The sequence below is a fragment of the Pelobates fuscus genome, chromosome 6 (assembly GCF_036172605.1).
Source record: "Pelobates fuscus isolate aPelFus1 chromosome 6, aPelFus1.pri, whole genome shotgun sequence".
NCBI lineage: Eukaryota > Metazoa > Chordata > Amphibia > Anura > Pelobatidae > Pelobates > Pelobates fuscus.
In genome coordinates, this window is record NC_086322.1 from 106,103,018 (window position 1) to 106,125,292 (window position 22,275).

The following is a 22,275-nucleotide window of genomic DNA, read 5'->3' on the forward strand; positions in this document are numbered from 1 at the left end:
AAAGTATTTAAAAAAAAATTGGGCAGACTAGATAGGCCGAATGGTTCTTATCTGCCGTCGCATTCTATGTTTCTATGTTAGTCAGGGGGTTAACAGATATCCCATAATGCTGTTGTCTAGCTTTTCTGTCTTTTTTTTAGTTTCTTATTTTAAATATGTTGCTTTTGCATTGAACCTCAGTGCTTAGTCAATCAGCTTGACTTTTTATGATGTTCATTACCCTTCCAAACCTCTGAGTCAGCCACAATTTTATTTCATATTCCAGTAATTTCACATATTAACTGCTTAAACTTTCTTTTTCTAGTTTACCTTTGCATTATTTTTATCCCTATGAAGGTCTTCAAACTATTACCATATAGTTTTACTCTTTAGGTAGAATTCACATAATTCTAGCTTTTATCAATGACCATCAATTTTGCCTTCTAAAAAAAAAACATGTGGCTGGCAGTGGGTCCTGGGAGTTGTAGGTTTAAAACAGCTGGTAGTCTGGTATATAGTTCCCTTCCTTTACAAATGGTATTTCGAATTTCAAGATCATTTTCAGTTTATATAAATGTATTTGTGACAAGCTTGAGATTAAGTCCTTTTATTACTATCATAGGTTTTACACTTATGGTAGAGCTATGACATACCACAATCTTCATTGCAGGAGGCTGTGTAATACCTATTATGGCAGATGTTAATTATTTCATTTATAAATTTACCTAGCTGAATGTCTAGCAAATGCACAGATTTCAAAATACACTTAAAATAAATATATTTGTCTAAAATTATCTGTGTACTTGGTAGACTTACAAAACTCCACTATCTTCTGACCTGTCTTGAAAGCAAAGAATTCCGGAATAGAATAGAGACGATGTAAGGGCACATATAGCTAGGCATTGGACCTTCTTAACGCAACTTCTCCAGAAAGTAATTTTTGTATTTTTTCAAAGAACATTTACAACATTTATTATGTGTGAATTCCTCTAGGATAATACTGACTATAGTGCATGGTATAGTGTATAAGATTTCTTGCACTTGTTAGGTGTAGACCAGAGTCTCTTCTTTCTAGTGGTGAATGGATACTGTGCAAGAAGGTAGAGGGAGGCAGTGCCTTATGGATATCCTCAGATTCGGAGTAAGGTGAGTCAATATGAAAACTGGAGGACAGGAAACAGCATATAGTGTAGTATAAAATTATTAGTGAAGTACACATAGAGAAATGCACTTACAAGTTATTGGAGAATATAATAAGCTCCAGAATTATGTGCCTGGGTTGTATAATCCCCACCTCTGCATATGCTTGTATTCTGGTCTTGTGGTAGAAGATGTATTGGGTCAGTATATAGCTTTCAATAGGAGATATGTATATGTGTGGCCCCTGTTATTGGGCGCTTCAGAGTTCCCACTTGGGTGCGCAGTAGCAGACATTCACTAGCTTCCCTCTACCTTTTTGCACAACACTAAGCAAATAGCTAGCGATAACACCTAGAACTAATACTGTACGTATTCCGTATTGTACTCTGAAGAGACTATGTGTGAATTATTTTTCTTTATTTTAGACTAAATTATTGTAATGGAGGTGATTATCAAAGATTTGGGGTTTGCATGTTCTACAAACTGCTTGATTGCAGCTCCCAACATCCCTCTGCCAATCATTGTAGTACAGAAAAGATGCAGACTATATAACCATTTATTGCTCTGAAATATGTAGACTCCATTTGAGTGTGAACTTGTATGTAAACCATTCACACAACAACATATGTCAACATATTGATAAAGCATTATACCCTGTATATTCTTAAATAGTTTGTCTTTTCATACTGGACAAATTTGATTTAGTAAAGCCTTTGCCTACTATAAGCTTTTATTTTATTATAAACATGCTTGACACTATGGTGTTTTGTGTCTATTTTCAAATCTAGTGAAATGTCAAAGCACTAGGTTGCAGTACTTATAAAGGATTTATATGGGAGGTATGTATGATGTGATCTTCAAACAATACATTGAAATCAGTATGTGTCTGTATGAAATGCATTAATACATACCTTGTCTAGGATACTCATCTGCTTCTCTGTGAACCAGGTCTTTTACCCGGTTTCCATAGAGCAGCCTCGAAGAATCATGATCAAATGCTTTCAGGGTTTCACTTGAACTATACGATTTTTGTGTAGGAACTCTACACTCATCATTGTCCACAGAGGAATTTATGTAACGCCTTTCTTTGTCTCGTCGGCTCTTTGTCAGGGAACAATAAGGCCTACGTTCTTTTACATCCATATTAAGTTCATTCTGTGTCCACGCCAATCCAGGTCACTTAAAAATTGCTTCTCACACTTTATTTTCCTACACAGGAAACATAAAAGCAGACAGTGGTTTTATTGAGGTCTGTAACAAAATAAATGAGAATAAAGCTGTTAGATGATACATGCTTAGTTCGGTGGATGTCGAGACTGAAGTAGGGCATCTTCCATGTCTCTTTTTCCCATATTATGTTACAATATTACAGGACAAGTTGAAAAAAAGAAGAAAATTAAGTTTTATGCATATAGTGAAGGCCAATTAGATTCAAATTTTGCGAAGCTATGATACATTGAAGTTATAGTGGTATTTCATATATGACTTGGATTAACTATTTAAACAACTTAATGTTTTATAACTTGTTACCAACAATAATTTAAGCCTTTCCACAAGATGTTTCTTGCCATCACTAGTTCCAATGGAAGTGGTTTCAAAATCATGATTAAGGTATTTTATCAAAAAAGAGTCTGTAATCATCAAAACTAAATAATAAATAGTCTAATGCAGCCAAGTACTGGTTTCAGTAACACAGAACATATTCTCACTGCTAAGATAAATTTTAAAAAGAGAGCAAGCTTAATATGTCAGTGTCTTATGACAGATGGATATCATCTGTCTTCAGTATAAAAAAGGCTCATGGTCCTGATTCGTTGACTAATTAAACATTTTTTTTTTCTGTATACTGTAGCTTCTTGGACATCTGCATGAACCCTAATCTAGTTGTAGGCTGAAAAACTGCAAGGTTGACTAGCCCTAATTTATAGTTGACATTTTACATTTGAAATCAAGAATACAAAGTAATTGTTAGCAACAGGTGGGGAATGAGGCAGCCAAGAGTAAATGTATGGCAGCTGGTGACGTGCTGTGATTTTAGAATGCCAAAGCACGTGTAACAGCATGCTTTATTTAGTGTCCAGCCCTGGAAAACTGCCGACAGCAATTCAAAGTATAAACCTTTAACTTTGAGATAGGGAACACATATAAACCATGGGAATTGTAGTCCAACAAAAGCTGTCAAGGTGCAGTCTTTACTCTGATCTACAGTTTAATGTTGATCCACCTGTAAAAGAAAGCTAATTTTAATTCACTGCTATGTAATTTAGTGAACTAAGAAGCACTTTTGGGAGAAACACCATACATTACTTGGCTCGTTTGTTTTTTTATGTCTTTAAATCTATGCCTGTCGAGCTTTCATAGTGTTTATCCAAAAAAAGGTGACTACGTACTAAGACCAACAGTCATAGACATAGCCCCATGTATGCGAATTGAGGAACATTTTGGAAGGTCATTGACAATAATAGTGTTTAGAACTTAAACATTTTAAACAGAGAAAGAAAATAGTGTAAGCTTTGATGATCATAGGGGTTCAATTTGTTAGGTTGTTAGAGAACAATTTGTTAGGTAGTTTAATGTATAAATGATTGGGAGATTATGTGAAAAAAAAGCAATAAATTAAAACAATTTATGAGCTTGGATTCTAACTTCAAAACATATCTAAATGATTTCTAGCAAACATTTAGACTCCATAAACAAGACGACTCAATTCTTAATGTAAAAGATATCCTCCTAAAAAAATATTGAAAGGGCTTAGTCTTTTAGATGGCATATTCCAAGCACCATGACCCACAGTGATTTAAAGTGGTCATGGTGCCTGCACTCTGTATGTGCAGTGGATCTCTGGGGTGTCATTAGCCAGACTGGAACAGGAGTTCTAAACCAGCTAATGTGAATTTGGTACAAATTTTGCAACTTACACCAACAGGCACAGCAGGCTGGCATCAGACAGCCAGAGAAGCGTGCTCCCACATTTTCTTAGTCCACCCTCCCTAATATCCCTATTTGTTTTTGTTTTTCTTCTTAAAACACTCTTGGTTGAAGTAACCTAAAGCCTGTCATCAAAGGGGTTATTCATTTTGTGACAAGAAGCAGGTCTGCTACAATCTGATAGAATGATAACAGGGAAGATCTCCTCACTATTATTATTATAATTATTATTATTATTATGATATTTATAGAGCGCCGTCAAATTCCGCAGCGCTTTACAATGGGTGGACGAACAGACATGTAGTTTAACCAGACAAGTTGGACACACAGGAACAGAGGGGTTGAGGGCCCTGCTCAATGAGCTTACATGCTAGAGGGAGTGGGGTAAAATGACACAAAAAGGTAAGGATAGTATTAGACTAGTGACAGTTGCAGAAGAGGAATCAGTTGGGAGCTATTAAGAGTTTAATTGATACGCTTTTATGAAGAATTGGGTTTTTAACGATTTTTTTGAAGGAGTGGAGACTGGGTGAGCATCTAACGGAGGAGGGAAGCGAGTTCCACAGGAACGGTGCAGCCCTCGAGAAATCTTGAAGGCGAGCATCCGAGGTGGGAATACGGACAGAAGATAGACGTAAGTCTTCAGCAGATCGTAAGGGCCTAGACGGGACATATTTGTGTATAAGGGAGGATAGATAGGTGGGAGCAGCATTAAAGTTTCTTCTATCTACAACTATAACTAGAACTATAACCAGCGTAATTTTATTATTCTATAGAAGATCCCTTGTATTGGCTAATGTCAGTGGGACCTTCTAAATGTTTAGCACATGATCTTTTGATCTTAGCTGTTTAGTAATTGATGGCTCATGTCAATGGGAGTGCTTGCTACCTAATTAAGTTGGTTTTATCTTTTACACAGTTGATTTTCCTACTTTGTTTTATGTATAACTTATGAGTGGGTTGGAATTTCAAAGAAATTCCAGCTCAACGTGAAGTCAGTTTTTAATAAAGATTGTATTTTCATATGCTCATTCACGACAGGTTTGCTTTAACATAGATACTCAGCAGAAAATGCTAAAATACAACAGCTTCCAAAAATGAGACCTGCTCCCAAGAATGAGGACTGTGTGTGCAACTTGCATTATTAATATTATTTTATTTCTAAAGCAGCAAACCAGCATTCCATACAGTTATTATTTAATACGATTTCTGTGTAATAAGCAACCTAATCCTCTTTTTAAAAGCAAAAATTACTAATTGGTTTATTTGCAAAACACCGGATTAACTTGGGAATATTGAAATTAACAAGGGAATTATAAAAATAGGGAATATATGAAAATAGCAAAGCTTGTAAAATATCGGTGTTAGAAAAAAATTTGACCTACATGTTTCAATTCCCCAGTCAATTTGGTGTTTAGTCAATAAACCCCTTTGCATTGTTTTTATTTCAAATGATGTATTTTAGAAGAACTTTGTTTGCTTGCACCAGCACCATATAATTGTACTCCAATAATTCAGAGATTATTATACAATGATACACAACTTGGCAGCTCCATGTAACAGAAAAGCAGGCTGCATTATGTGACTAGGTAAATATGATTAATATGATTCATGGCTGACAGATGGAACGTACAGGTAACCTAGAATTACATTGTTTAAGAATAGATACTTTGTCATCTTAATATACCAACAGTAGCTGTTCCCTTGCAAGATGACTTTTGTTGAAAGGTAGGTGCATAATACATGTTCTGTATATGGATATCATGTTTTGTGTATATGTTTTCTATAATTGTGTGTGTGTGTGTGTGTGTGTATGCATGTATGCATATATAACTATAAGTACACACACACACACATATATATATATATATATATATATATATATACATACACTAATGTATATAAATAATTAAATACAACACACAGTTACACAGATGTGTTAAATGTATGTTATTTCATTTTTCAGTATTTATTTCATTTACTTTAATTTACAAAATAGGCTGGATTGTTTTTAGAAACCACTTAACACATATTAAATCTTTTAATCGCTGGTTTTTCACTCTCCTGATTCAATTGAAAGGCTAATTGCTCAATTTATTGTACGCAAATGCACTCATAGCCCCAGGTGTTCTTTACACAAATACCAATGCACAGCTAACCCTTTCACTGCCAGCACAAAGTTTAATCATTGCACATGACCCTAGTTCCCTTGTTAACCAGGCAAACTGTAATTTTTCATTGCTAGAACTTGGATGTTTAATACGGAAGCCATTCTGACCTAAATTTATGCTAACCTTATCATCAATCTGATAGGTACAGGCACATAGATACAAATATATGATGGGGGAGTTCTGGCCTCATCCATGCATTCTGTAGGATTAGCAATCCTACCAAAGAAAGTGTGTGTGGGGGGGGGGGGGGGAGAGAATACTTCCTCTCAGATAATCTTGTTTGGGGTGATGTATTGGGCCTGACCTCTTCCCCCCCACCCCCCCAGTAATATTTTGGTTTACAGAATGAAGCATGTGTGGTGATGATGGCCTGGCTGTTGTTGGCATATTTCCTTTGTCGGTTTATATTTTAATTCTGCTAGCCACCATGGGTAGCAGTGAGTCTTGGGAACCTCCTTCCCCCCAAGACAGGGAGCGTGCAGACAGTGCTAGCAGGTGTGACTACATGAAGGAAACCAGTGCACCATAGAAATAAGGTCGGGTGCGGGGGTGAGTGCTGAAATAGTAAAACTGCCTGAGTAAAACTGCCATTATATATATATATATATATTTATATATATAATAAAAAATAAATAAATATATAAATTCGTTAAAAAATAAAATAAAAAAATAATAAAAAATAAATAGATACAAAATATATAAACATGCGTAATTTCGTTCTAACTGTATTTTTCAAATTAATATATATATATTGATATCAAAATACATGTAGAACAAAATAATATATATATCTATATACATAAGTATATACGTATATATCACTAAATATATACCTATATATAAGTAAAAAAAAAATATTATATACATATATATATACACATATATATATATACACACACATATATATATATATATATATATATATATATATATATAATTATTCTACATATATATTTATGTAATAATTTTACGTAATTAGGTCATTTTATTAATTACAATTTGCAGGACCTGCCTGACAACCCAGGCCGAAAGTTCAGGGAATTACATTTTCTAGCACTATATTTAACCCTGTAACTTTCCAAGACACCATAAAACCTGTACATGGGGGATACTGTTTTACTCGGAAGACTTCGCTGAACACAAATATTAGTGTTTCAAAACAGTAAAATATATTACAACGATGATATCGTCAGTGACAGTGACATTTATTTCGCATTTTTCACACACAAATGGCACTTACACTGACAATATAATTGTTGTGATACGTTTTACTGTTTTGAAACACTAATATTTGTGTTCAGCAAAGTCTCCTGAGTATAACAGTACCCCTCATGTACAGGTTACACAAATATTAGTGTTTTCAAAAGTTACAGAGTCAAATATAAGGTTTGCGTTTAAGTTTTTTCACATTAAAATTCGCCAGGTTGCCTTTGAGACCGTATGGTAGCCCAGGAATGAAAATTATCCCCATGATGGCATACCATTTGCAATAGTAGACAACCCAGGGTATTGCAAATAGGGTATGTTCAGTTTTTTTTAGTAGCCACTTAGTCACAAACACTGGCCAAAATTTGCGTTCAAATTAGTTTTTTGCATTTTCAAATATTAACACTAACGTTGGCCAGTGTTTGTGACCAAGAGGCTACTAAAAAAGACTGGACATACTCCATTTGCAATACCTTGGGTTGTCTACTTTTGCAAATGGTATGCCATCATGGGGGTAATTCTTATTCCTGGGCTACCATATGGTCTCAAAGGCAACGTAACCAATCTGGCGAATTTCAATGTGAAAAAACTGAAATATGTAACACGCTATATTTGACCCTGTAACTTCCCAAAACACCATAAAACCTGTACATAGGGGGTACTGTTTTACACGTGAGACATCGCTGAATACAAATATGTGTATTGTATTGCAGTAAAAGCAAACAGTATTTTGACATTCACAGTTAAAATGTCACGCAGAAATAAAACAATTAAAAAAAATCTTATTTTCTCCCAATTTTTTTATATTTTTTTCATATTAAATTATGTCCCATACCTAAATATTTGATGTTAAACGAAAGCCCCGTTTCCCCTGAATAAAATGATATATAATAAGTGTGGGTGCATTTAAAATGAAAGAGGTGAATTACGGTTGGACAGACATATAGCGCAAATGCCAGGTTTTGTTTATGTTTTTTTTGGATCACAACTTGTACATTTGGCTGCGGTCTTAAGGGGTTAAATAACCCAGCAAATCCTGCTTATGGCTGTTTTGGGTCCCATGACCCCATAATGTGGGGGCACAGCGAAAACATGATGCTGCACGCACTTTCACGTCACTAGTGACGTCATTGTGGGCGGTGTTATTATATAGCGCCTCCTTGCAGCGGCCTGCGTCCTTCCTAACGCTGGACCTGGCCGCTGTATTGAGAACTGCACGGAGGGAGAGGCTCTGGATGTAAGGATGAGTAACCTCTCCCACTGCGATAGTGTGACCATACCGATCTGGTGCGGTCACACTGAGGTGACAATTAGGCACCATGACATTAAAGGAATTAAAGGGACCCTTCAGACTACTAAAACACTTCAGTTTTCAATAGAAATTAGTACTTTTATAAATTAACTTATACCCCCTAACTGTCATTTAAACAGCAGGCCCTGTTACTTCCTGGTTTGTTTAGCTCAGTGGAGCTAAACTCAAGAGACAGGCAATTTCTCATAGCAACTGCCTTGCAAAGACCTCTCTTTGAGCTGCATTAGATATTTTAAAAATACTGTACATCACCTTTAAGTAATTTAACAAATACATAATCGTGCTTCTATTGTTACTGAATTATTTATGCACCTGCCTTTCTCTTGCTTTCACTGCTTCTACTGAAGTGATAGAACACATTGACCTCTATCAAAGAGGCAGAAAAAGCCAATCCCCGAATGCAATGACCGTTTTATACTAAATTGTTCTGAGTCAGCAATGTAAAATACCCCATCACACCCGGTTAGTCAGTAATTTCCACCAGACAGTTATTGGTTGTCATCCTTTATACAGCCACCTTATATCCCCAACAGTCAACTGATCACCAGTCACTCAGTTTCCTATATGCTTTGGCCAATCACTGTCCCCAGTTTCCTTCCACAGTCATACATTATCTGAGATGTCCCTTAAAGGTGCATGTTTTTTTTGATGCTGGATTCAGAATTGATGTTGTTGTTACTTAAGTAGAAGTTTGCTAGCAGCATTTGCAAGACGGCATCACCAGGGACTCATGGATTTGCTTAAATAAACATATTAACAATAACAATGTGTGTTCCAGGATAGGCATACAAATAATACCATAGCAATAAATTTCAGCCGTGCGGAACTTATAATTTAATTTATACTAGTTTAGAGGTATGCCCACAGAGATGCATTGTAGAGACACATTTAACAAGACGCACGAGGCTAACAGATAGTCTTTTGCCCAAATGTGACATGTAATACTTTTATATTATTGTTATTATTATCGATTTTATTCTATACCACAATGCAGTATGGTTAGGGAATGTAAAGCATTGAAACTATGACTTGTGAATGGCTGGTAATGACCAGCTATAAACTACTTTTGCATTAGGGTGTGAACTCTACTTTACTTAAAAGATATCCATTTATATATGAAGTACAAAATGCAAATAATCACTCTAATAAAAACAAGGTGCATGCAGAAATAGTAAATGTTCTTTCTTGAACAACACAAGATGCTAACCCAAACACACACAACAAGCCCACAGGAAATTGCCCCCCTCCCTCACACCCCCCATCCCATGTTGCTGAAGGAATTTAAACCCCTTCAGTGACTTACCTGAATCCAGCACTGATGTCCCTCGGCACTGGATCAGGCTCGGCCCACGCTCCTCCCCTGCCAACATCAGTCAGCCGGGGAGACCTAATGCGCATGCGCGGCAATGGCCGCGCGCGCATTAGACCTCCCCATAGGAAAGCATTTTTCAGTGCTTTTCTATGGGGATTCCGGCGACACTTTTCGTGTTTTAAGTAGCAGGAAGTCCTTCTAGTGGCTGTCTGATAGAAAGCCACCAGAGGAGATCTTAACCCTGCAAGGTGATTATTGCAGTTTATAAAAACTGCAATAATTACTCTTGCAGGGTTAAGGGTGATGGGATTTGGCACCCAGACCACTCAAATTGGCAGAAGTGGTCTGGGTGCCTGGAGTGTCCCTTTAAATTCCAAGTTGAGTATTAAATCTCCAGAACTCAACCTTTTGAGTACTTAGGATTTATTAATCAGCAACTGCCTGTGATATTTCACACCAGTATACTGTTAGTTAAAATGAACACATCTCAGATAAGTAAAGCACTGAGAGTTGTTTATATAGCAAGAAAAAAGGTTATGACTTACTTTCAACTTTTTTATGCCTATAAAAATTGCAGTTTGCATTAAAAAAATGGGTGTTATATATATATATATATTTCCCCATCCAAATTTCCATTAATACAGTTCGAATAAAAGCAGACAGCACTGTTTTTTTTGTGTTCTTCCTTTGGAGTGAGCACATGAAAAGGTACAGCTATGCAAGCCAAGATGAATAATGCTCTGTGTAAACTTGGCATGACTGCTACATGGCATATAAATCTTACTAGTCCCTGTATCTTTTTTTTTTTTCATGACCTCTTTAAGTTGCTTGAATCCAATAACCTAATCTGAATTCTTGAAATGCTCTTCTACAAATATAAAGAAAAAACCAAAGCAAGAAGAAACCTCAATAACTTTAGTCTCAAGTAGACATTAAAGGGATACTTTAAAAACCAAAACATCTTTATTATTAATATTTATAAAGTGCAAACAAATTCTGCAGTTCTCTACAATAGATGAACTAACAGACAAGTATTTGCAAAAATATGAGTTGGAAGCACAGGAACAGAGGGTGGACAGCACCCTGCCCAAACAAGTTTATATTGTAGAGGGAGTGGGGAAAAGTGACACAACAGCTAAGGGTAGTATGTATTTCATTATTATTATTTTATTATTTATATAGCGCCATCACATTCCGCAGCGCTGTACATTTCATGTAGGTTACTCAAATTGTTTACAATGAAGGGTTAGTTTTTGGATGACCCATTTGCAGGACAAAAAGCACTGTGGGTTGGGTGCGCGGAAGGAAAGCTATTAACAGTTTAATTGATGTGCTTTCCTAAAGAAGTGAGTTTTTAACCCCTTAATGACCAAACTTCTGGAATAAAAGGGAATCATGACGTGTCACACACGTCATGTGTCCTTAAAGGGTTAATGATTTTTTTTTTTTAAGGAACTGAGACTGAGACTGAATGTCTAACAGAGCAGGAAAGGGAGTTCCTTAGAAACTGCACAGCCCTAGAGAAGTTTTGAAGGTGTGCGTCAGAAGTATGAACAGAGAATAGATGCAGATCTTTGGCAGAGCATAGTGGCCTGGACGGGACATACTTGCGTGTTAGGATAGGTAGGTTAAAAATAGTATTATGTAGAGATTTGTAAAAAACCAATAGAATTTTAAAATGAGCCCTAAATCTTACAGGAAGCCAGTGTAAGGACTGACGGGGGATGTATATTTAATGAAACACATGCTATATCCAAAAGTTCAAAGAAAAGTTAAAACTTAATTTGGGGCATGGTAAAGTAGCATAGTTTGACTCCTTACATCTGGACATCAAAAGACAAGCCATGGTGGTGGGGTTTATCTTTGCCCACTCACCGTCTTGGTCTATTCTCCTTTGAGGGGACCTTTCCTTTTTTCAATATATGCTCCTTTTTTAGATGCCATGTTTTCTTGTATGGCACTACACCATTTCTTGCTATTATCATCATAATTGAGAAAAAATATATATAGCTGGGGACAACAACATTATAGGTTAAAATATAGAACAGCAAAATGTATCTGGATCCTAGGGAGAGGCATGCAGGTTCTGCAACTGCAGAAAGACACTAGATTTAAGTGGATAGCAGGATCGTCTCCATCATCAAGAGAAAAACACCTCAATTCAAAGGTAAGGATAAATATTCTCTATTCCAAAGTGAACATGTAGTTAGGACACACAGGGGAAAGAGTGAAAATAACCACTGATGCAATTTGTGCCTCGCCGGCACTTCATCAGAGACTGGTGATATGAAACTGTTAATATGTAGGAATAAAAACAGGTGCAGAGTGTCTACAATAAGGTGGACCTCAAATATCACATCCATCTTCACGCTCCCTCTGTGTGCCTTAACTGTATGCTCACTTTGGAATAAAGAATATTTACCCATATCTTTGGATCAAGGGGTTTCTTTATGATGGCATCTGGCAATTCACTTACGTCTACGGCACTCTTTCTGCCTTACTATTTGTAGTTTTATATTGGATAATATAGCAAGATCATTAAATAAAAATGTCAATATTCCTAAAAATGCCTTGATGAATTGCCTCATAGCTGATATTAAAAAATTATTATGGCGTGTTACCATTAGTCTTCCTTTAAGATGCATACAACTGCTTTACATTTAGGTCATAAAATACTAAATTTTATTTTCGCATTTAATTCGGAGGTCAAGCATCTTATCAACTCATTTAACAGATTTACATACTTGTTTTATGACATTCACAATGCATTTATTTCTACACTACAAAAATCACTATCATAGCTTCAATGATAGAATCACTTTACTTTCAAAATACTTCTTCTCTACATTAAAGGGACACTACAGTCACCAGAACAACTACAGCTTAATGTAGTTGTTCTGGTGACTATAATCATTTTCATGCAAGCAAATCTTGCCCTTAGGGACACCTGCAAGAGGCCACTCCTCAGATGGCCACTGGAGGGGCTTCTTGGCTCAGTGCTGCACAGTAGGCAGCAGTGCCGTTCAGCGTCTCCATGCTCTGCAAGGGGACGCAGAATCTTCCTCATAGAGATGCATTGATTCATTGCATCTCTATGAGGAGGTGCTGATTGGCCAAAATGATGTTTGGCCCCATCCCCTTGCCGATTTTAGCCAGTCCAATGCTTGCCCCATGGGAAAGCATTGCATTGGCTAAAAATCTGCAATTCTGATGTTGTCACCAAGGGGGTGGGACCAGTGCCAGCAGATCCATGCGGCGCTGGAAATAGAGTGAGTTATATTAACTTTTAAGGGAGCTAAGGGGGGGGGGGGGGGGGTTCAAGCCACCTAAATGATGGGTTAATCACTATAGGGTCAGGAATGCATGTTTGTGTTCCTGACCCAATAATGTTCCTTTAATGGATGTTTGTCTCCCATCAATATACTATATCTTATCGATGAAATCCTGCCAATCTTTGCTGCAGCAATGTGTTGTATCGAGGCTATGAGATTTTTCTCCCAATGCAACAGTCATCGAACTTCCACAAAGTCAAAGCCAAACTAAAATATCTACTAAATAAAGGACAACCACAAAGTAACTGCATGTATGATAATATGTTTCATTTAAGTGTCAAAAACTGAACTTCCTTCGTTAAACATGTATATGATTGTCTCCCAGCTTGATAGGTATCTATCTATATATTATAATCCAATTATAATCCCTGCATCATCACAGCATACATTACACATATTACACATCCTTATGCAATGAGACCTGCAATATATTACGAACAACTCAGATCCCTGGCAGAATACATGCAAATGTCCTCTCCTATTCGTACAGCGGCTCCATAGTATTCCAGCTGCACAAGATCACATTAAGCTTGATTTGTCTTGCAGGGTGTATATTAACCAAATATTACCGAAAATCTCACTGATATAGTGAAGTTGTATTTGTCATTGCTTGTAACTGCATTAAATGTAGCAATTCTGTTAATCAGAAAGATCAGACACCTTCAACTTGCTCACTGAAAATTGCAATGTAAAACTGCCAGATTTGATATATCCCATCCGTACATGAGCAAAATATAATGCTTAATCTTGTTACTTTATTTCAACATTACAGTATTTTTCCATAGTACACATGCCAGTATTTATGAAGCTGGGACCCAATCCCAGTCGCACATCCTGCCATATTTCTAGTATTTATAATGATTATCAACTCACACGCAGTCTTTTGGAAGTCTTTAATATTGCAAAGGGTCCTGAATTACCCATTTAGGTATTGGAGACTTGAGATCAGGAGGTAAATGCGAGCTGCCTTTCTTTAAAATAGAAAATGTGGATATGTTCTATTATATTAATTGATCATGCGACGATAGGAGGCCCCTAGATGATCATTTTTCTCCTTCTATCTCACAGAATGTACTTCCCAGTACTGGACCTCAGAGACGCTAGTGGCAGATGCCACCTTGTTGGTTGAAATCGTTGGCAACACTTCAGCATGCTGTCTCAGCTAATCGTTGGCTAGAGAGATGTTTCCAGGCACTTAGGATCAAAGAGGAGCAAAGGAACAAGAACTGAGTTAAGCTATTGTTTCAAATATTCAAGGACTAAGATAGATTAACTGGTTTAAATGAAAATATAAATATATAATTTACAGTGGATGTTCAGCATTCACTGGCATGTTACAAGACACTAGCATATATTTAATATTTTTGATACATTATTTAAATTAATGAAAAATGCACACAAACTAAACATTGCATATTTTATAGAATCTGTTAAAGCTATCTATCTATCTATCTATCTATCTATCTATCTGTCTGTCTATCTATCTATCTAATATCTATCTATCTATCTATCTATCTATCTATCTATCTATCTATCTATCTACCTACCTATCTATCTATCTATCTATCTATCTATCTACCTACCTATCTATCTATCTATCTATCTATCTATCTGTCTGTCTATCTATATATCTATCTATCTATCGGTCTATCTACCTACCTATCTATCTATCTATCTATCTATCTATCTATCAAGGCTGCAATAGAGTGGGGATAGACTTTATGTTTTATCCCTTTCACCCCGTAAACTTTATGTTTTTACTCACTGCACGTGGCACCAAACTGAATTGTGCACTTTTCTGTGACTATTAGTCTCATGCCGCTTAGCCACACTTTCACAAGAACACATAGGAAGTGAATTACTGTACTAGTGGTAAAGGGACACACAGGGAGAATATATGGAGACAAGGACAGAAAGTGTGGGTAAAATATGGCGAGTTGAAGGTGTGGGAGCAGAATATAAGAAGGGAAACCCAAGCTGGTGTTATAACATGTACAGAAGGACAGCAAATAGGTGAGAGAATCTGGAGAGACCAACACCATGGGAGTATGGACACCACTGGAGGAAGGAGCAAATATGCCAAGAAGTTCACTAGTAGGGGGTAATATGAGAGAGGTATATTATGTGATTTAAGAGTTTAATTCCTGCAGCCCTGGATTGTATTGGCTATAAAAGGACCACAGTATATGACATTGTACTGATGTGTGATTGACAAAAAAAAATTCCTCTAGGAAAAGGGAATAAAGATGTTTATAATACCTGGAAAAAACATTTGCTACCTGGAGTGAACGTTTAAGTAAGAGACAAGTAAAACTGTATTTTTAGAGCTTTGAATAATTCCTTTCTTAGAGACTCCATTTCATACTTTGCTTGAGCATACAATAGTCTAGTTTAGACTATACAATATAGTTGAAAACAAAACAAATATGATTCTTTAACACTATCCAAACCCAAATAAATACATGCGAAACTGAACTATATCATACAAAAGAGTCGGCAACCTGTGGCACTCTAACTGTTTACATCTCCCATAGTGCTCTTACAGTTACAATGATGGCAAAGCAACAGGGGAGATGTAGTCCATGACATCTGGAGTGCCAAAGGCTGCCTACCCCTGGCACAGAACTTTAACTTCTAAAATAGAACATTTAAGGCAAAAACAAACCAAAAACCTTATTTCATGCACTCGTCTTCTTCATACGATCTTATTTCATGCACTCTTTTTCACTCATCCAAAAATGACCACTACTGCTTCATCCTGCTGCACTTGACCCTATAGTGTTCCTTTAAAGGATGTTTGTCTCCCATCAATATACTATATCTGATCGATGAAATCCTGCCAATCTTTACTGCAGCAATGTGTTGTATCGAGGCTATGAGATTTTTCTCCCAATGCCCCAGTCATCGAACTTCCACAACTTCAAAAGCCAAACTAAAATATCTACTAAATAAAGGACAACCACAAAGTAACTGCATGTTTGATAATATGTTTCATTTAAGTGTGAAAAACTGAACTTCCTTCTTTAAACATGTATATGATTGTCTCCCAGATTGATAGGTATCTATCTATATATTATAATCCAATTATAATCCCTGCATCATCACAGCATACATTACACATATTACACATCCTTATCATAAGAATAAATGAATACCTTCACTTTCAAAGCTACTTCCTGTAGGTTTTGTACATTTCCTTTTAGGGAATGATCTGAAGAAACATTAATTTACATGTAAGGATATTCAATGCCTACCCATGGTGCATAATGCCTAGTCAAGATGAACAATGCCTGGCCGTAGTTTATAATGCCTAGTCAGAATGCACAGTGCCTAGCCATTATATATAATGTCTAGTCAGGATGCACATTGCCTTGTCATGGTATATAATGCCTAGTCAGGATACACAATGTCTAGCCATGGTATATAATGCCTATCAATGGTATATAATGCCTAGCAATGGCATATAATGCCTAGTCAGGATGCACATTGCCTTGCTGTGGTATATAATGCCTAGCAATGGTATATCATCCCTATTCCATGGTATATAATGCCTAGTAGGATACACGATGCCTGGCCATAGTATATAATGCCTTGTCAGGATACACAATGCCTATCCATGGTATATAATGCCTAGCAATGGTATATAATGCCTATCCATGGTATATAAAGCCTAGTCCGGCCTTGCCGTGGTATATAATGCCTAGCCAGGATGCACATTGCCTTGTCATGGCATATAACGCCTAGCAATGGTATATAATGCCTATCCATAGTATATAATGCCTAGTCAGGATACACAATGCCTAGCCATGGTATATAATGCCTAGTTAGGATGCACATTGCCTTGTCATGGAATATAATGCCTAGCAATGGTATATAATGCCTATCCATCGTATATAATGCCCAGTAGGATATACAATGCTTGGCCATTGTATATAATGCCTTGTCTGGATACACAATGTCTATCCATGGTATATAATGCCTAGCAATGGTATATAATGCCTGGTCAGGATGCACATTGCCTTGCCGTGGTATATAATGCCTAGTAGGATACACAATGCCTAGCCATGGTATATAATGCCTAGTTAGGATGCACATTGCCTTGCTGTGGTATATAATGCCTATCCATGGTATATAATGCCTAGTAGGATACACAATGCCTGGCCATAGTATATAATGCCTTGTCAGGATACACAATGCCTATCCATGGTATATAATGCCAAACAATGGTATTTAATGCCTAGTCAGGATGCACATTGCCTTGCCGTGGTATATAATGCCTTGTCAGGATACACAATGCCTAGCTATGGTATATAATGCCTAGCCAGGATGCACATTTCCTTGTCGTGGTATATAATGCCTAGTCAGGTGGTCATTACATACAATGCAATGCCTAGTGAAAAGGTGTTGTTTTTTTTTTTACCTGAATCAGTCATATGCAAAGCCTTGAATAAGACAGGAGCTCAGGTTGGTGAATGAGCTCAGGTTGGTACAAACCAAGCACATTTTCATACTTGGCATTAAACTCACTGGATGAAAATGTTATGAGCTGTCTTGATATCAACAAGGAGTATTGTAAGGTGAAACTTTCCACACAGTTTCACATCAGGGTACATATCAGCCAATGTGGTCATTTAAAAAAAATCTCTGTTTGCTCAATGAAGCAGCTGAGGTCTGAACAAAGTCAACTATTTTCACTGATGACCAAAGGTGTGGAATGGGAAAAGACGACTTGCTGCAGACAAACCTTAACCACTTAAGGATTATTAACATTGATTGCTGTCATCATAATCTGGTTCCAAAAAGCCCTCTGTGGATTATTGCATTTACTCTGGATCAAAGGTTTATACAACCCAGCTGTCAATAAAAGAGTGGGGCATTCCATATTGGAATAGGAACCTTGCGGACCAGATCGTGATGACAGCAATTGCCATCAATAGCCCTTAAGAGGTTAATTCAGAAAGGGATTGGTGTGCAGCAGAGAATGTTACCTAGTTAATTCCAAAGCTTACATTTATCATGTTGCTTAAAAGATATATATATATATATATAAATATATATATAATATTTTTTTTATTCCTCTTTTGTTTCTCCACAAGATCCTCATCAATCTACATCCATAAAAACAAACACCTATGATGCTCTAAAGAGAGTTTCCATCACTCCCAAACATCCTTACCACACATGCAATGGGTTAAACACGTTTGTGACCTTAGTGTCCTGCAATATCTCCTCTTTGTTTCCCCAGCACTGTGTGTCTTGATTAGCTGGAGCAGGTGTACACAAGCCATATTAACAGAGTCAGCACAATCCAATCTATTTGGGGAATACAGTAAATGACACTCAAGCCTGGGTTTCAATAAACATACATACCAAGAGACATAAATTCAGACGAGGGGGGTGATTTACAAATGTGCCCATTTTTATTACTAAGTGAGCTCTTTTTTCCTAGGCTTCATGTGCCGCTCTCTTGGTAAATTATTAGAAAGCAATCCTTTCCCTTTGCTTTTTAAAACAGCTGCTACCTAACAGTAAAAAACACAGTAAGTGGCAGGGATGGCAACCAATTCCCTACTGTAAGTCTGGCTGTGATCCACGGAACTTGCCATAAACAGTCGCTGGAAGCCACAGGGCTGGCTTGCTCAATATTCAACGCCAGAGGTTGTGTATTAATGACAAGTGGATGAATGACATGTTCAATGCCTTCTAGTCTAGCTCTGGAGGTGGACTGAGAAAAAAAGCAATGTGGTTTTGTATAATTTATATAAGATTAAGACACCTGTCACACAAAATTGCTGTGAGATATCAGCACAGTGCAGACAGGTTTGAGGATGTTACGAGCTTTGCTGGAATATGAGAAAGCGAGATACCGTCTATATGTGTTGGCTTTTTTTTAAAAAAAATTAAAAAAAGATATATTTTATTTTAAATGTAAATGTCTCTGTTCCAGAACATTAATAATAATCTGAAAGATTTCATTATTTGACCAAACATTGCTTTGTTTTTAAAAATAGGTTCAACGTAGTTAAACCTTTGCCTTTGATATTGATGTTGAACTACAAGTCTCATGATCCTCAGCTAGACAGCTTATAAGATAATTATACCCTTCCTTAATTTTCATTCCAACTTTATTTATGTAGGCTAACAGGTGCAAACAGGTGCTTTATCTTTTTTATGCCGAATGGCTGCTTGGTAATTTCTTTATAATCAGATTGCAAAATTGCTAAGAAACATATTGACACCTGGTAAGTAGTATTAACATTTTTAATATAAAGGATATTATTTGCATTGCCTGCAATTAAAATAATAATTAACAAGATATATAAACAAGCAGAAAACATAGTCTAATTTCTGGCTACTTCTTAAATTGGATATATCAGTAAAATTAAGTTGTATTTTCCATGAGATACATTCACTAAACTGTGAGGTATGCTGAGTACACAATCAAATTTAAAAACAAAGGTATAAATAATTCCAACACAAACTGGTGAACTGGTCAACTTTGCCATTTTTGGTCAAGATTTTGCAAACAAGCTGTTCATTCTTTAAAACTTGCTTTTTAGTAAAGAGACCTACATATCTTCTATCTTGAGATACAGCCATCTATACCTGGAATAGGTAACCTGAGCCACCCTAACTGATTAAGAATGTGGCCAAAGTTAGACAACCTCTTCTAATTTGACTGCTATGGTATATGGCTTCCATGAGGTCCAAAGGTCAATAAGGCATTACTATAGTCCTAAAACAGTCAAAAGTCTGTCTCAATACAGGGTTGACTGAGCATTAAAAGAGAATGAGTTGTTGTTATTGTTATTAGTATTTATATAGCGCCAACTAATTCCGCAGCACATTATAAAAGGGGGGTGGTGGTAATTTACAATACATGAGACCATTACACAGTGACATAGGAACAATAGGTAGATGAGGACCCTGCTCAAACGAGAGTTGGCACAGATTATTAAATGCAGGATGTTCCTTTTGCAATAAGCTATCCACCCCAATATCCGGAATGTGCATTGAATAGGTCCTGTGGATTTAAGTGAAGACTTACGTGCCAGTATTCATTCCTATTGTCTCTGCTAGAAGTGATTAGTTTCTCCTACTTGAGAGATGAGAAGAAGGTCGCTCAGGATGCCTATTTAACACGTGAAGTGCCGAGCTTCTTCATATCCGAGAAACAAAGAGCAATGCATATAATCACTGAAGGAGTTTTGGTTATAAAAGGAAGCCGCTATTTCACAGCATCTCTCTTCAATGCAGCTAGTGCTATAGGTTACACTGCAAACGATTCCTTTCAACTTTTGAAATCCTCAGCACGTCCAAGTGACCTCTCGGTCACCCAATCTCAAAAGTGTTTTACATTTTCCCCAATTTTCTTCCTTAACATGAGAGCAACGTCCCAGAGGGAGTTACCAGAGGGCACCGATGAACACAGAGTGTCCTTTTCCCTCCACTACGCCTTGTAAAAGCTCACACGAAATAACAAGTACAACACAAAGACCCAGAGGGAAACTAGTGACTCATTTGACACATGAGTAGCTTTCCTGACAAATCACATAAAACATTTAAACATAATAGAATTAGGACCTTTTAATGCAATATTATATAAACATTTCAATCTCCAAACTCCCAAACTCTTCTGGAGAAATGGATGCTCTGGAGCTGAATGTGTAGATGTATACATTATATCGAAAGAATTAGCTTTTTGGGATGACAAGATTTGATTTATAGATGGTGGGAGCGTCAATATATCACAACCTAGATGGTAGATGGACTTCACATTTAGGATGGAGTGTCTTCTTATTCGAGTAACTTAAACAAAACGGAGTATTTTTGGCAATAATTTTTCCTCTTGACCTTATTTTTAATTGAAGACAACTAGATGGATTTTTACCTGATGTGTAACATTAGGTTTGGTTTTAAAACTATGTAATATGGCAATGACAAAATGAATACTATTGGTGGGTACTCATTGAAACATGCTTTTAGTGATAGTAAGATAAAAAAAAAACATGAAATAATACTCCTATTTATACATGGAAATTGTGATAGTAAAATAAAAAATGCGATAGTAAATTTATTCTGAACAAATGGCATGTTTTTTTTAAGCAACACACGTAGACAACTTAAATCTACATATGTATATAATGGACTATGATGTTTCCTGAGTTTGAAGGGTGAATACAATTTATTATCATAATAATTTTTTCATAACGCACCAACATAATCCACAGCTCTGTACACTAGAGAACAGAGCATAAAACCTGGGTGATTAATGTAAAGCAGAACAGATGGAGCCCTGCGAGTCCTGCTTCGCTACAGCTACAATCTTGACAGTATTTGGGCAGAATTAATATGGTCCTGACAAACATACTACATGGAACACAGAGGTGCAGGTTATGGCGGGCGAAACTTTCGATTTATAGAATCAACTCTGGGGATATTGTAAGAATTGTCAAAATGTGTCTTTACATGGAAGCTTTGTGAAAGAATTGAACCAGAGGCCATTCATCAATGTTTTACACAATTAATGACTAATGATGCAGACATTGATTTGCTAGACATCTGGTTCCTAAGAGGTTAAAGAGAATGGCAAAACATAGCCTCTTGCAATGTCTAGATCAAAATATATATGTGATGTTAAAGTTTCCAGGCTGAAATCTTTGCTACTACTTTTCCCTTGAGAATCCAAGCAGATTCTTATTTTTTTGTACATACATGGTGTTACATGGATTCAGATTATATTGTGTCTGTAGGTGTCAAATTCCATTTCCAGGCTATTTCATTTACTCTGAGACAGGTCAATATATAGAAACATAGAAACATAGCATGTGACGGCAGATAAGAACCATTTGGCCCATCTAGTCTACCAAATTTTCTAAATACTTTCATTAGTCC

The 22,275-nt window shown here is 36.6% G+C and overlaps 1 protein-coding gene across 6 annotated transcripts in view; it reads right to left on the minus strand.

Annotated features, from left to right (window-relative positions):
• TENM3 (teneurin transmembrane protein 3) overlaps positions 1 to 22,275 on the minus strand; it is an 836,163-nt gene that overhangs the window by 595,210 nt on the left and 218,678 nt on the right. For all 6 annotated transcript variants that reach the window (XM_063458145.1, XM_063458151.1, XM_063458150.1 and 3 more), the window contains exon 3: positions 2,031 to 2,328. In XM_063458145.1, coding sequence (XP_063314215.1) covers positions 2,031 to 2,262 — 232 coding nt within the window. In that variant the 5' untranslated portion in view covers positions 2,263 to 2,328. The remainder of the gene's footprint in view (positions 1 to 2,030; positions 2,329 to 22,275) is intronic.